The following is a 16141-nucleotide window of genomic DNA, read 5'->3' as shown; positions in this document are numbered from 1 at the left end:
ATGATACTTCCCTCTACCACTGGCTTGAAACTCACATAATTATTCAAGGAATGGTCAGGAATATTCACACAACTGGGTTGGCCCACAAAATTCAAAAACTTAGCCCATTTGAAAATCTGAGGGACCATCAGGAACAGTGTATCAAATGTCAGTTACAATGGCTATAGCATCCAGTTAATTTGTACAAGACGTTGTGACAGGAGTGTTGACTCCTACATTTGGTATGTTGTCAAGCCCATCCCACATAAAATCACAATACTGATCAATACATGTGGCGGCATAGCATGTTAGTAGTGTGTGAGTGTGTGATGAACTCATTGTTTTATGAGCTTCAGTATGTTGTCTCTTAGTGAAGTATGTTAGCTGCATTACCTGATTTTTATATTTACAGTTAAAATAAAGTAAATGCCACTGGGAAGATAAAAATGAAGAAACTAAATACACAAATACACTTACCACCTGCATTGCACCCATGCAGCATTTCATGTAACACTGAAATAAAAAAGAAAATGGGATGTTACTTACATGTGTCCACATTATAATGAAAATTTAATTATGTAGCTTATGAGCATACAAAAAGAAACAGACTGATGCTATCATCTCTTACGACAAATTAAACTTATGACTGTGATTATCTCAATCAGCTGTTTGGTTGTTGTAATGTGTAAAGTATTTTAAGTAAAATATTTAGACAGATCAACAAAAATAGAAGAAATGGGAACTCACTTTTAGGTTTTGGTCATCAGGAAACTTCCCTTCCTGGATTCCTTCCACAAGTTCTGAAATACAGGAAGCACATGGCATAACTCATTTAGTATTTAGTGTAGTTACTAGAATTTTGTACATAAGGGTCTATCATTTTGTAGATACATAACTGCTGTCAGAAGGCACTTCTTGTTGATTAATGAGTGATAAACCAGCCAGAAAAGCACAGTGATCTATTTATTGCAAAAAAAGAAAACTGAATAAATCAAATTTAAGGCATGCTTCTCCTCCTCTTTTCCTTTATTTTTCTTCAGCATGGTGCTGGGCTATCACAGAGAGAAAGATATAGAAATGTAGTTATATATCTGGCAGCCCTTATGATTCACTACCAGACAAATTAAGACAAGTTAACTGATCTGTAATTGCTGCATTATGCAGGGTAAGTAATTTTCACTTCAAAATTCGTATTGATATTTTACAAATGTTATTGGTTTCAGTGTATGGGAATGTATGAAAAGTGTCAGTATTTATGGGCTGGAATTCTGGGATAGGCCTGTTCATCAAATAATATGTGAAAATATGAGTCACTCAATTACCTACACATGCTTTGTGTCGTACAAACATCCATGGATGTGTAGCTAATTAACTATATTACAACAGAGGTGATGAAGGATTTCTGTGAATTACATTAATAACTAACTACAGTTAGAGAGGACCAATTATTTTGTTTCTCAAAGCAACTTGGAACACTCTATTACGATTTCAAACACATTATTTTATATATCATAAAACAAGTAGAAACATGGCATCTTTAAACAAAAAGGCTGCAACTGTTTTAGTTTTACTGTTGATGAACTACGATTTAACAGTTATGTGAGAAGATTGATTGTTGGTGATGAGTAAGAGTTATTATTCACTATATTATGGAAGATTATTTCCAATAATTTTAAAATGGATTTGCACTAGCAAACTCCAGATACTCAGATACATTGTAGGTGTACCTCTTGTTTTCTGTTGATTATTTGTCATTATATCATTTTACATGATATCATGAGAGTTTAAAACAGGGAGAGCAACCCTAAGCTGTGGCTAAGCCATGTCTCTGGAATACCCTTTCTTCCAGCAGAGCTACTCCTGTGAGTTTCACAGATGAACTTCTGTGAAGTTTGGAAAGTAGGGGATTATGTGCTGGCAGAAGTAAAGCAGAGAGGATGGGTCATGAGTTATGCTGTAGCAGCTCTGTTGGTAGAGTACTTGCTGATAAAACGTGAAGTTCTTGGGTTTGACTTCCGGTCTGGCAAACAATTTTAATCCACTAGGAAGTTTAATATCATTACACACTTCACTGCAGATTGAAAATCCATTCTTGAAACATCCCTCAGGCTTTGGCTAAGACACCCTCTTCAATATCCTTTCTTACAAGAGTGCTAATCCTACAAATTTCATGGAGGAGGAGGAAAAGGAGGAGATTAGTGTTTTACATCCCATCAACAAAGAGGCCATTTGCGATGGAGTACATGCTAGGATTAGGGAAGAGTGGAGAAGGAAAGTAGCCATGCCCTTTCACAGGAACCATCCTGGCAATTTGCCTTAAGAAATTTAGAGGAATCATGGAAAACCTAAATCAGGATGGCAGGATGCAGGTTTGAGCTGTCGTCCTCCTGAATGCGAGTCCAGTGGGCTAACCACTGCAATAACCTACTCCATTCAAGTTTCACAGGAGATCTTTTGTGGTGTTTGGAAGGTAGGAGATAAGGTGCTGATGAAAGTAAAGTAGTGAGTTTTGGTGTCGTACCTAAAATGTTGTTATATGTATATGAACAAAAAACATTATAAAACATGAAAGTAATAAAAGATTTATTATCTTACACAAAACATAATATTTTTTTAAAAAAATACTTATTTCAAAATTTAGGCATTGCCACTTAAAATTATTATGACTAATTTAATGTTTCTGCAATTGTTTTGAAAGATAACATAAAAATATTTTTAACATAAGCAGTTAATCATATTTAAATTTCTCTGGATGTAAAAAATCAATACTTTTTAAGATTTCTGTGCTGTGCATTGCTGTTGAGTTAACATGTTTTGGTGTGAGTAAGTAATGATTGTCTGGTTGAGTTAGTTGTTGTCTGTACTGGGTATGTGAGTCTGTCCATTCTTGGAGAGAGAAATAAGACATATTAGTTGGTTAAAAGCTGTGTAAATTGAAGTTGTGATGATAAGACTGAATAAAAATTGTATGAAGAACTCTGATTTTTCATTAGCGTTTTAATGTAAATGACTCTAGCAGAACCTAATTGGATCTTAACAATCAAGCAAAATCAGAATCATATCTTGACAATGAAGCCAAAATGACAAAGAGCCTACAATGGACAACAAAAGTGAAGTTCAGTAAGTTCCTCTATTATATTATTCAGTTGGATTAACACTTGAGAACACAAACCCAAACTAAATCATGTTTTAATGGGGTTTAAGGTAACATCATATGTTATTTTTGTAAAATCCAGTAATAAGTAATGGTGGAGGAGGTTATAGCAGGGAGTTAAAACGATTAGGTTAGAACGGTGGAGCAACTCATAAGCCAGACATTTCTGTAGTCAAGCGACACTTGAGGTGGTGTGAAGAATAATGCCAATGGAGAGTGGATTACTGGAAATGAGTGATTTGTGCCGTACCCTGTAGCAGTCCAATGGAAGGGTTTGGGTTTGGCAAATTCCTGGAGAATCTCCACTGCCATCATGTGCAGTGCCAACATTGAAGTATGGAGGAGGTGGTGTTACAGTACGGGGATGTCTTTCACGGTCCCCTAACTGTGCTTAAGCAAATGCCAAATGTGGAAGGATACAAACAAGTGTTACAGTAATGTGTACTGCGTACAGCAAAGGAGCAGTCTGGAGACGTTGATTGTTTGTAGCAGCAGGGCAGTGAACCCTATCATAAATTAGCTTCTATGGGGCAATGGTTTGTGGACAATAATGTTCCTGAAATGGACTGGCCTGCCCAGAGTTCTGATGAGACCAGTGTAACACCTTTGGGATGAATCATTACATCTACATTGCTCCAGACCATAGCGTCCGACATTACTATCTTTTCTGGTTTTGGCTCTTGACGAAGAATGAGCTTTCATTCCTCTAGAGGCATTCATACACCTCACTGAAAGTGTCTCCAACAGAGAAAAAACAATCATAAAGGCAAAAGCTGGATACACTCCATATTAATGCCCACTGATACATGTCTAGATACCTAGATAGTGCTGAAAATGTTAATATTTTGAGGCCCCTAAATTTTCCTCTGCAAGATTTCATCGGATATATTTTTGCAGTACACCTCACAGCTTTGTTTTGGAGCTTAATCAGTCTCTCTATGAGTGTGTTGGCAGCACTCATGGTAGACACAGGGAATGTGAAAAAAGAACAGAAATTGGAAATAACATTGGAGAGATGTACAACCAACAAGAATTCTACTTTCACAAGATAATTTGTAGGTTTACAGATGTATTTCAGAGTCCAATGAACACAATACTTTTGCAAACAACTGCATTGCCATTGTCAGGTGTGCTGATTCCCTTATGGTTCGTAGACTGTGTCTCTCTCTTCCCTCAGCTATGTACTTTGGTTGCAAAGTATTCAACAAACTCACATTTAACATAAAGCAATAAATTGAGTATCTCTACCAATTGGAAAGGCAAATTAAAAATATACCTCAGTGACCACTCTTTTCACAAATTGTCTGAATAGGTAGATTCAGGGTCTTCAAAAGTGCAGTTAGCAACATGGAAAGTAGCAGTGTTTGTTGTAAGGTTGGATGACAATTAGTAATGCACTGTAAAAAGGCTTAGAATTTACAGTTGCATGTAAATACACGCATCAAAAAAAGTTTTGCATCACCCCGGTTCCCAGAACTCCTGAAGAAATACATTGACTGTGGATACTGTATCACAGACACAGTCTCCCTGACTGTTCAGAGATGTCACAATATCCACCCAAAGATGTAAACAACCATGCATGAGCAGCACCTATTAGATGGAATGGAGGGGGTCCGACAGTCAGTCAGTTGCAGTCATTCCACCAGGAAGGAGGTACATGGCTCGTGTTGTCCGTAGTTCAACCATGCCCAGATGGTCAATGCCGCAGTTCAATTGTGTCCACATTGTTACTTTCTGCCAGGAAGGGCTCTTAACAAGGGAAGTGTCCAGGCGTCTCAGAGTGAACCAAAGTGATGTTATTCAGACATGAAAGAGATACAGAGAGACAGGAACTGTAGATGACATGTCTTGCTCAGGCTGCCCAAGGGCTACTCTACTACTGCATTGGATGACTGCTACCTATGGATAATGGCTCGGGGGGAACCCTGACAGCAATGCCACCGTGATGAATAATGTTTTTCGTGCAGCCACAGGACATCGTGTTACAACTCAAACTGTGTGCAATAGCCTGCACGATGCGCAACTTCACTCCTGAAATCCATGGTGAGGTCCATCTTTGCAACCACAACACTATGCAGCACAGTAAAGATGGGTCCAACAACATGCTGAATGTACCACTCACCACTGGCATCACATTCTCTTCACTGATGAGTGTCCCATATGACTTCAACCAGACAATCATCGGAAATATGTTTGGAGGCAACTCTTCAGGCTGAATGCCTTAGACACACTGTTCAGCGAGTGCAGCAAGGTGGAGGTTCTCTGCTGTTTTGGGGTGGCATTATGTGGAGCTGACGTATGCCGCTGTGGTCATGAGAGGTGCTGTAATGGCTGTACAATGTGTGAATGCCGTCCTCCGATCGATAGTGCAACCATATCAGCAGCATATTGGTAAGGCATTCATCTTCATGGATGACAATTTGTGCCCCCATCGTGCACATCTTGTGAATGACTTCCTTCAGGGTAACTGCATTAGTCGACCAGAGTGGCCAGCATGTTCTCCAGACATGAACCCTATTGAAAATTCCTGGGGTGTATTGAAAAAGACTGTTTATAGATGACGTGATCCACCAACCACTCTGAGGGATCTACACCGAATCACCATTGAGGACTGGGACAATCTGGATCGACAGTGCCTTGATGAGCTTGTGGATAGTATGCCACAATGAATACAGACATGCATCAATGCAAGAGGATGTGTTACTGTGTATTAGAGGTACCGGTATGTACTGAAATGTGGGCCACCACCTCTGAAGGTCTCACTGTATGGTGGTACAACATGCAATGTGTGGTTTTCGAGAGCAATAAAAAGTGCTACTGATAGCAGCTAAACAGAAGCTGTAGTGTAACTGAGGGGGCAGGAGCTTTTTTTCAAAATAGCAGCTTTCTTAGCAATGTAATGGATGAAATTTAGATGGAAAAGTATGAACTGCATTAAGCAACATAGTGGTAGTTTTTGGTTGACACATACATAGATAAAGTTTCTATGACTTTTTTGTGTTGTGTTAATGTGTACTGAGCTGTACAGGCTCATATCGATAACCTTTCTCTGGAAGTTATTTACGCTGGTTACCCAGCAACAAGTCTGGGAGTGTCCCCAGAGAGGGCGCAGCCTGTTGTCTTGGAGGAAGCTTGAAGGTGCTTGCATTCAGGTTGGATTCAGTCAGTTTTTCAGCCTTGCACTGGAGTGGCTTGGTTCATAAGAGTCAACTATGGTCAAGCACTGGCTGAAGACACTGTTTCAGTACTGTACTATGAGAGGAAGTGTGCATTTTTGTGTGTTCTGGGAAACATGCTTGTGGCTGCACAAATTTGTTTGCCTTCTTGTATCAGCAAGTCAGCTTCTTTGTTGCTTAAAGTTTTATGAGTTAAATTATTTATTTTCGTGCTTCAAGACTCCTTTCAATTTATTCAACTTTATATTCTCAATTCTTGTAACTAACATTGTCAAGTCCCCACTCATGGCTTTAAGATTGTTACTGTTTTTAAAATTGTTAGTTCTAAGGATCTGCGCTAGTGAATTATTCTGAATTTAATGTAATTTTCTTTACAATGTTTACAAAATTCTTGGATCTTTACAAGGAATTAGTTGCCCCTATTTAAACTGTAGATTACTATTTTATTCTTTTTATACTCTGTTTTAAATTCAATTGTTTCTTTTTGTTGGTGTAATTATCACTCTGTTGAATTCTTTATTGCTGGTGTTTCTGGCTGTTCATATTTTGTTAGTAATTGAGGCTTAAGAATCACCAGAAAAATTGTCCTGGTTTTCATGTAAATTTGGATGTTGTAGTATGACCAGTGGCTGCATGAACGTAGATGGAAATTGTGTGGGCTGGCACCTCCAGTACTGGTGGTCAGAGCTAATTTTTTGCTGAATGTCTTATCAGTTTATTGTAAAGCACCTCTTTCAGTACTTGTGTTTGATTTTTCAACACCCATGTTTTATTGTAAATTTTTGGAGGTTTTTGTGTTAATCACTCTAGACATGACCTAAGTAAATAAAAATTTTCGACCTCTATATGAATAATGTTTATTTGGCCACCTGGCACTTCCAACTCCTTTCTCACTTGTTTGACATCTGTGAAGATTCCTTCTAGAGGGGACCTACAGAGCATGATGAATGGATGAATAAATGAATGAAATGAATGTGTTCCCTGGGACTCCATATGTCCTCAGTTGTGATGGTCATGAGGTGTTTGGATCGTCTTCTTAATGAAACAAAGAATGGGTTTCATGCCTTATTCATATTGCAGCCAAAGTCAGACCTGATCATCTGGTATCTTATTTAAATCTAAATGGCTCCTTCAATGACACAGTTTAAGTATTTAGACATTTTTGTCAGAAATTTATTACAGTTGCAATCCAGTTCACATAATTTGAGCAGACAGTGTTTTATAATAACCAAATTGTTAGGCTGCAATAACCAGGCTGCTAAGTTCTGGTTGCAGTAGTAATCTTCAACAACGTGCACTGTTTGCCCAAGTAGCACCCATATTTTATTCAGTGGGCAGAAAGCAGTCTTTACATGGCGTTTCATGTGAAGGCATTTTATTTGTTTCTGCCAGTTGTATTGTTGGTACAGGGTGAAGGGCTTGCTGAATCTGCCAGTCTGCATAGTCATTCATAGAAAAGACTGCCTTCAAGTGCTCCAGTTCTCAAGTGAAACTACCGGTACCTGTACATGAGTGTGTGCAAGGCATATGCAAGAACACTTTCCATATCGTGTTCTCCTGTGTTAGACAGTGGCAACTATTTATGTGCAACTACAAATAAGTGTGCATCTTCTTGCAGTACAAGATAACCTGAGTCCAGCACAGAAACGTGTTCTCGCCCTGAGTGCCAGGTGAATCGACCCTGTAGTTCCAAAGGGGCAGCTGCCACAGTTGAATGTCACGTATTCACTTGCACACTTCAGTCATTTAGTCTGCTGTCTCATTACTACACAGAATGACAACCTAGTCTTCAAACACTATGGACACAGAAATGTGTGGTTGATAGGATTGCAGGTACTGCTGTCGGAGGTTCAAGAACATTTTTCCGCATGAGAGATTTATCTGTTGACACCTACCCTGTCACTTTTTCCCTTTTACACTTTCACTCTTGTCAATTTTTGCTGATAACTGAGATATGCACTGTATACATATGGTAATTCTGAGGTGTCAGATATTCTGCCAGATATCAGCGTCATTCACGCATAATACTTTGACAGCACGACTCATTATCTTCACAGGTGTTAACCTGAGACTGCTCATCAAGTGGAAAGGATCTGGTATTTTAGCTATGATCAACTCCATTCACGGTCAGTTCCAGGTGTTTGGTCTGCAGTCTGCTGCCAATAGCAGTGTTCCAGGGAATTCTCTTTCAGTTTTGCCGTTTGGTGCACCTGTCTCCATGCTATCATTCTGTTTTTGGTGCTGTGTGGTGCGAGGTGTTCCCTCTGCAGTCCACTCTCACTAGAAATGTTCTTACATGTTCCACCTTTGGTCCAGTGCTCCAGATATAATGGTGGTGTTTTGTCTTTGGTCTAGTGTGCCCATCAGTGCAGTGGCATTCTTTTTTTTTTTTTGTCCAGTATGGTTCTAGGCGTTTCTTATGCAGTCCACTTCCACTAAAAATTTCCTGTGATATTCTATCTTCAGCTGGTGCATCTAGCACTCTGTCTGGGGTTAGTTCCCCATGGCTGCACCATCAGTTCTTCTTTTTGTGGAGTTCTGCTATTGCCCCCATTGCACTCTCAGCAACTGCAGTACAGAATTGCAGGCTCTCCAGAGTTGGTACCCAGTGTCACAATTCGTTAGGATTTGCGTCACCTTTGTCTCAATAGATTTTCTTATGTCTCCATGCTATCATTCTGTTTTTGGTGCTGTGTGGTGCGAGGTGTTCCCTCTGCAGTCCACTCTCACTAGAAATGTTCTTACATGTTCCACCTTTGGTCCAGTGCTCCAGATATAATGGTGGTGTTTTGTCTTTGGTCTAGTGTGCCCATCAGTGCAGTGGCATTCTTTTTTTTTTTTGTCCAGTATGGTTCTAGGCGTTTCTTATGCAGTCCACTTCCACTAAAAATTTCCTGTGATATTCTATCTTCAGCTGGTGCATCTAGCACTCTGTCTGGGGTTAGTTCCCCATGGCTGCACCATCAGTTCTTCTTTTTGTGGAGTTCTGCTATTGCCCCCATTGCACTCTCAGCAACTGCAGTACAGAATTGCAGGCTCTCCAGAGTTGGTACCCAGTGTCACAATTCGTTAGGATTTGCGTCACCTTTGTCTCAATAGATTTTCTTAGAACACTGTCCCAGCATTTGGGTGTCTGTTCCAGGAATGATTGAGTTCCAGACAGTGCTTGGCAATGGTTGATTTAGTTGCCTGTCTTCTGTCCTAGTTGTTTTGCTTTGGTTGCTCCTTTGTTTATGTGATTTTTCCTTTTTAGGTACTTTAGTGAGAAATTTTTGACTTCAAACATCTATAGCTATCAAATTATTGGTGGTACGAACACAACCCATTATGAGACTGTTTACAGACTTTACAACTGCAGCTCACAATTTATACAAGGTACACACTTGTAAGCAGGCTTCAGCTGTCAAACTTCACCTCCACTACCATGAAATGGCCATTTGCAATGGAGCCCCCAGCACCACCACTGCGGCTGTTCCTTGCCCTACCTCCAGTTACAGGCCAAGTTTCTTCTGTTCTCCATTTTACCAGGGCATTCAGCTCTCCACCCACTTCATCTTCCATGACAAAAGTTACATTTGGAATTTCATCTTAGAGCTGAAGATCACTTTATGTCCGTGTTCACATTCAGATAGCAAGGTTTTGAAAAGAGAACTGTCTTGAGCAAACACACTCTTATTCTTTTTTAACCTGTACATGTTTTGGTGAAGTTGAACTATTGTCACTGGCTTAGTTTTCTCTTTTAATAGCACATACTGACATTCATGTAGCTGTCAGCCATCTGCAGCACAGCTGATATTTTGAAACAGTTCATAATCTGCAATTTTTGCTGTTCCAGGGTGTCATGACTGTACTCGCAAACGCATACTGTCACACTGTTTGCAAAATATTTGGACATATGGAGTTGACAAGAGCGATGAATTCATCCAGTCTGTCTCCTCAATTTGGCCATATTACCTAGGTATCATCACAATAACAGAAGAAACAAGTCAGTTTCTATTGAGATGATACCAGGGCTTCCTCTGCAAAGTGCTCCAAGTGGTTATTGATCTCAACCAATGAAACTTCCCATGTCGTCTCCTCCCATCTGGTCTAGAAAGTACTATTGCGAAGAAAATATGTTGGTGTTAAGACATGCATGAAGAAGTTGAAGATGTACAAGTAGAATTTTTGATCAATAAGTTCCAAGGACTACAGCAAAAAAAGGGATGACATCAAAGCTAATAAGAATGTTGGAAATATTCAGCTTTAAGATGCTGCGGTATTGCACAAAATCTACAGAATTGAGAATATGATGTGAACATTTACCAACATAAGGGCTATGCATGTGCTCCAGGTACTTAATGCATAAGTACATTGGTGTTTCAATGTTGCTCACACTTGGGCACAAAGTGCTCTTTCTTCTTACCTTTAGGCATATTGGATAGCTTCAAACGTGACTGTATTCAATACACTGGAGGTATGAATTAAAAAATGCCTTCAGTCATAACTTCCCGTTTTTTATTAAGTACTAAATGCATTTCGGACCCTGTGGTTCCTTCATCAGGTGTAATTAGCGTGGCATGTATTAAGGCAGATTACACCTAATGATAGACCCACAAGGTGCAAAATGCATTGTGTACTTAATAAAACACAAGAAGTTGTGACTGAAGGCATTTTTTAGTTCATACCCCCCGTGCTCTTTCTTTATGAGCTTTGGGAACCCCAGAACTAGTGCTCTTAGTTGTAGCTCCTTAATTATTTCATCTAGTAGGGCTGGGGCTTCTGTACTTTCTCAGTGGAATCAGTGACCGTCTCCTGGTATGCATTATCCTCTACCAAACATTGCATTTACTTGATGTAGTCTTTGTTGAACAGCACTGCCGTTGCATTGTCTTTGTCAGAAAACAAGATGGTTCTTTTCAAGAACTGATCAGTTTCATAGGTTTCATTCACTTCCTCATCTGTTTCACATGGCAATCTACTAAGTTAATAATGTAGTTTGCCAAAATATTGTGCCCACTGGCTTTCCAATTTGTCATGTGTTACACTGGGAGAAACTAAATAGTGACAAGGTGTTTACATTAATCAACAGAAGTTTTCATATGTGGCACACAGTACCTAGGTCGACTGATGTCTTCTTGAGGCACATGTTCCTCACTATTTTGCTTGTCTGCCTCAGCTGCTCCAGTGACAGGGCCTACAACAAAATGGCCAAATGATTTAGATAGAAAGTTGAATCTACATATCAAAAAACACAAGCTGCAACATACTCACAAGTAATAACATTGATGCAGGAAGTATAGAACTACATTACATTACATTTACATAAAATAATCCTTGATTATGAATACAACATTTCGTAATGATGTGGAACTTGTTGCTTTAGTCAATTTAGTATTGATCACAAGAAATTGGCGTGAGACCAGTGATTTTGGCCAACAATGACCATTTTCAGAAGTCAGGAAAAGGGAAACCAAATACAGTTGCTGGACAATGTTCATCTTGTAAACACTAAACCCCGAAATAATGAAAAGATGCTATAAGGGTGTTAACTAGAAGAAAAGTTTCTGCACTGACATGACAGGAAGCGGAGCAATCTGTTCTCCCATTCCCATCTGTCATGTAGAGATAGACAATGTGGCACTGCTGCATGTGGTTACCATGCGTCCTGACACGCCCTTCAGATGTTCTTCACAGCGAATCTTGCTCTCTTTCCAATACTCTTGGCTCCATTTGGATTGTGTTGCATATGTTGGGCAGATGCTCCTGTAACATCTGTACATTGTCAATGGGCTATGCATACACCAATGCTTTTAAATGTTCGCACAGCCAGAAATCGAATGGATTCAAGTCCCGTTAACAGGAAGGCAATAGCACCGGACCTCCTCGGCCAGTCTATTGCCCACGAAACACTGCAAAGATCTACTGTCATACGCTCTGTTCCATCATGCATAAACCAATCATTCTCTTAAACCAATCATTGTCTTTGTGCAAGGGTAACATTCTCCAGTAGCGCTTGTATTTCGTTGTGCATACGTTGGTGATATACATTACCTGTTAAATTGTTTGGTAAACTGCATGGACCTATGAGTCCTTCACTGACAACTCCTGCAGTTATATTGATACTGAAGAGCCCCTGACGGCTATTTCTCGACAGGTATTGGTTTCTGGACGTACAAAGGGCATTCAAAAAGTTTTGCAGAGTCGTCTCTAATTTTTTTATTTTTGCAGGAGGAGAATGAAATTTTTTGTGAACATACTTGGAACATTTAGCCATAAGTTGGTGTATAAAAGTATTTTCTTTTATTTAAAGGTGAGCCATAACGGACCGTGAAGTAGATGTCACGTTGTGACAACGGTTGGTGATGCGAGTCCCTCTTCAAGACTGGCGATGACGCTGCCACCTCGATTCACAGGAAGATGCTCCCTGTTTATGGGGAGCACACAGTGAATTGCAGCAGTATCCAGCGGTGGTTGCAGAGCTCTAAAGAAGGTGATTTCTCTCTACTGGACAATCCGCGATGCAGTAGACCATCGACGGCAGTGAGTGACGTGAATAAATAGACCATTGATCAAATCATCCAAAATGACAGACGTGTGACGACACAGCAGCGTGCTGAAATGAATCGTTTGTCATTGGGTAGTGTGGTATCTCTGATACAGTCACTAGGGTGCAGAAAAATCTGTGCACGCTGGGTGCCTAGATTATTGACAAGAGAAATGAAAATGATGTGGAAGAAGACGTTTACTGAAGAGTGGAGTTTTTTGATGGCGTCATTACCCAGGACGAAACATGGTTGTTTTTGTCTGAATATGAGAGCAAAACCCAATCCATGGATTGGCATCATCCGGGTTACCCTTGGAAGAAGAAACCAAGACTTTCATGAACAGCAGGCCGAAAGGTGACGGCCTCCTTCTTCTGGGACGGAAAATTGTTGCTCATCCTCCCTACAGTCTGGACTTGGGTCCGTCTGATTTTCACTTCTTTGGTCGTCTGAAGGCCCACCTGCGTGGTAAAACATTTGATAGTGAGAAGGACCTTATTTCCTGGGTCAAGCGATGGTGTAAAAGTCAATCTCCAGAATTTTACCAAAGTGCCTTTACGTCATGGAAAGAACGTTTGGCCAGATGCGTCACAGCTGATGGAGGCTACATTGAGTAGGCTCAATGTATAGCTAAATGTTCCAAGTATGTTGACAAAAAATTTCAATTTCCTGCTGCAAAAAATAAAAAAAATATAGAGACAACTGTGTAAAACTTTTTGAATGCCATTTGTATGTTTATAGGACTTTTGACCAGTACTATCTCCTAGAGGAATATGTGACATCATTTTTAACAAACTGTATATAGAGTTTAAAAATATGATGAAACATATCTCATTGAAACAGACAAAGCCCTATATTATCTTAATATGTTTAAACCAAAGTGGCATCGTCGATAGATTTAAACAAAATTACCTTGGCGGCTTCAAAAGGGTGTAATAATGTAAGGGACGACCAGAAATTTTTGGTTTGAGGGTGTTGCTGCACCATATATGCTACATAGTGTGCCTGCGATGCCGGTATATAAGCACCGTTTTTCCGACGTGCATTTGGTAAATGTGGAAACGTAAACTATGGTCACGTTATTACCAAATTTACAAAATGTGTCAAAACAGGACCAACGAGCTGTTATTTTGTTGGCTAAAAAAAAAAAAATGAGCGTATGGCATTGTTGGCGGGGAGGCCCCTATTCGGGGAAGTTCGGCCACCAATTGCAAGTCTTATTTTATTTGACGCCACATTGGGCGACTTGCGCGCCGGTGATGAGGATGAAGTGATGACCTAGCGTAGAAAATCTCCAACCCGGCCAGGAATTGAACCCGGGCCCACTTGCGTGGGAGGCGAGCACGTGACCAACGAGCTAAGCACGCGGACTTATTGTCTGCAAAAGCACACCCACCGGCTGGCGGGTGCGTGGGGCAGTATGTCTGTCGAAACCAACCGTTGTGGAATGGTGTGGCAACGGGCGCCGCTGCTTCAAGATAACGCGCGACGCCATATCGCAGAGGTTATGCTAACTGAATTGAGAAACACTCGAGCACATGCAGTATATTCCTGATCTCTCCCCATACAGTTGGTCCCTTAAAAAAGGTCTTGAAGGGCTGACGATGCCTGTCAGTAGAGTATGTGCAGCAGGACACGATGTTTTACCAAACGGTTATCCTTAGACAGGTGCGTCAGTGGGATGATTGCTTCAGCGCTCACAGCGATTTGACCTGATTGGCATACCGATTCTGGACTGTATGGCCTTCGAATGGAATTTTTATCACTCCTTATAAATTGCAAGCCAGGCCACAGTGCAGGGAGAATCATAATGTGAATGGCTTGGTGTTCTTAGCAAATGGACTTGTACTTGTCACACAAAACCATGTTTCTGAAATAGTCGCAGCAGGTGTCGTTACTATACACATATGTACAATTACGTAAACAACGTACAAATGGTTGAAATGGCTCTAAGCACTATGGGACTTAACATCTGAGGTCATCAGTCCTCTAGACCTAGAACTACTCAAACCTAACTAACCTAAGGACATCACATACATCCATGCCCGAGGCAGGATTCGAACTTGCGACCGTAGCAGCCGCGTCGTTCCGGACTGAAGCACCTAGAACCGCTCGGTCACAGCGGCGGTAAAAAGACGTACAATGTACTAAAAAACTATGGGGGCGGGGGGGAGGCGGGAGGAGCAGAGAACTAGGCTATTCACTCAACATTTGTTATAGGTAGATTATCTTGATTAATTTCATGATTACCTTCAAAGTAAACCTTTTCGTATTATTAAAGCGACATATTTTTGAAGATCAAATACAATATGCTTTTACGATTAAATCTAATATACAAGGGGAAGTCAAAAAGTAAGGGGACTTTTGAGTAAAGGAATTTTCGTTCTGATGATACAAAACTGAAATGAAGATTATTTTTCTACAGAACCTACCTGCACATCAACGCACTTTGTCCAACGTTTCGCAAGGTTTTAGATTCCGTCGAAAAAACAGGTTTTTTGTTGTAACCTATTTTGCACGGCTTCCGCATTGGTTGCAAATCTTCTTCCCCTGAGCGCTTCCTTCAGTGGTCCAAACAGATGGAAGTCGCTTGGAGCCATGTCTGGATTGTATGGCGGGTGTTCCAACAATTCGAATCCCAACTCCTTTATTGTTTCGGCCGTTCGTTTGGCAGAATGTGGCAGAGCGTAATCTTGCTGCAGGATGACACCTTTTCCCAGATTTCCGCGACGTTTGCATCCGATTGAGGGTTTCAGTTTAGTTCGCAACACATCACAAATAGTTCTCACTGTTCACAGTTTCGCCTCTTGGGGTGAAATGAACTACCACACCTTCCGTGTCCCATAATAGTGTTAGCTGATAAGCTGATGGTTGACATTTAAATTTCTTAACCTGTGGTGATGATAGGTGTTTCCAAGCCATGCTTGCTGCCTTACTTTCCGGTTCGTGATAATGTACCCACGTTTCATCTACAGTGACGATTTTCTGAAAAAATCCATCTCCTTCGCGATGATGACGTCCCAAATGCTTGTGAGAGATGTCCATCCTTTACGCCTTACGCTCCGGTGACAATTCTTTCGTTAACCCACCTTGCACACATTTTCCGAAAATTTAGCCTGTCGTGTAAGATGGAATACGCTGAACCATGACTGATATGTAAAGTATTGGCGATCTCCTCCACCATCAGCTCCAAATTGTCCTCAGTTGTTGACGCCGATGGCCTTTCCGGTCCTTCCTCGTCACACAGAGAAGTTCTTCCTTGTTTGAAGCGCTCTATCCATTCGCAGATCATCATTCGCGATAAACAG

General features: G+C 40.6%; 1 protein-coding gene across 1 annotated transcript in view; it reads right to left on the bottom strand.

Moving 5' to 3' along the window:
- Positions 1 to 16141, bottom strand: part of LOC126106824 (general odorant-binding protein 72-like) — a 61718-nt gene that overhangs the window by 20686 nt on the left and 24891 nt on the right. The window contains exons 2-4 of the mRNA XM_049913219.1: positions 11407 to 11485; positions 727 to 779; positions 457 to 492 (exon numbers count right to left, since the gene is read on the bottom strand). Coding sequence (XP_049769176.1) covers positions 457 to 492; positions 727 to 779; positions 11407 to 11485 — 168 coding nt within the window. The remainder of the gene's footprint in view (positions 1 to 456; positions 493 to 726; positions 780 to 11406; positions 11486 to 16141) is intronic.

The sequence above is a fragment of the Schistocerca cancellata genome, chromosome 10, assembly GCF_023864275.1.
Source record: "Schistocerca cancellata isolate TAMUIC-IGC-003103 chromosome 10, iqSchCanc2.1, whole genome shotgun sequence".
NCBI lineage: Eukaryota > Metazoa > Arthropoda > Insecta > Orthoptera > Acrididae > Schistocerca > Schistocerca cancellata.
The sequence above is the reverse complement of the archived record's forward strand: the minus strand, read 5'-3'. Positions and strand labels throughout refer to the sequence as shown.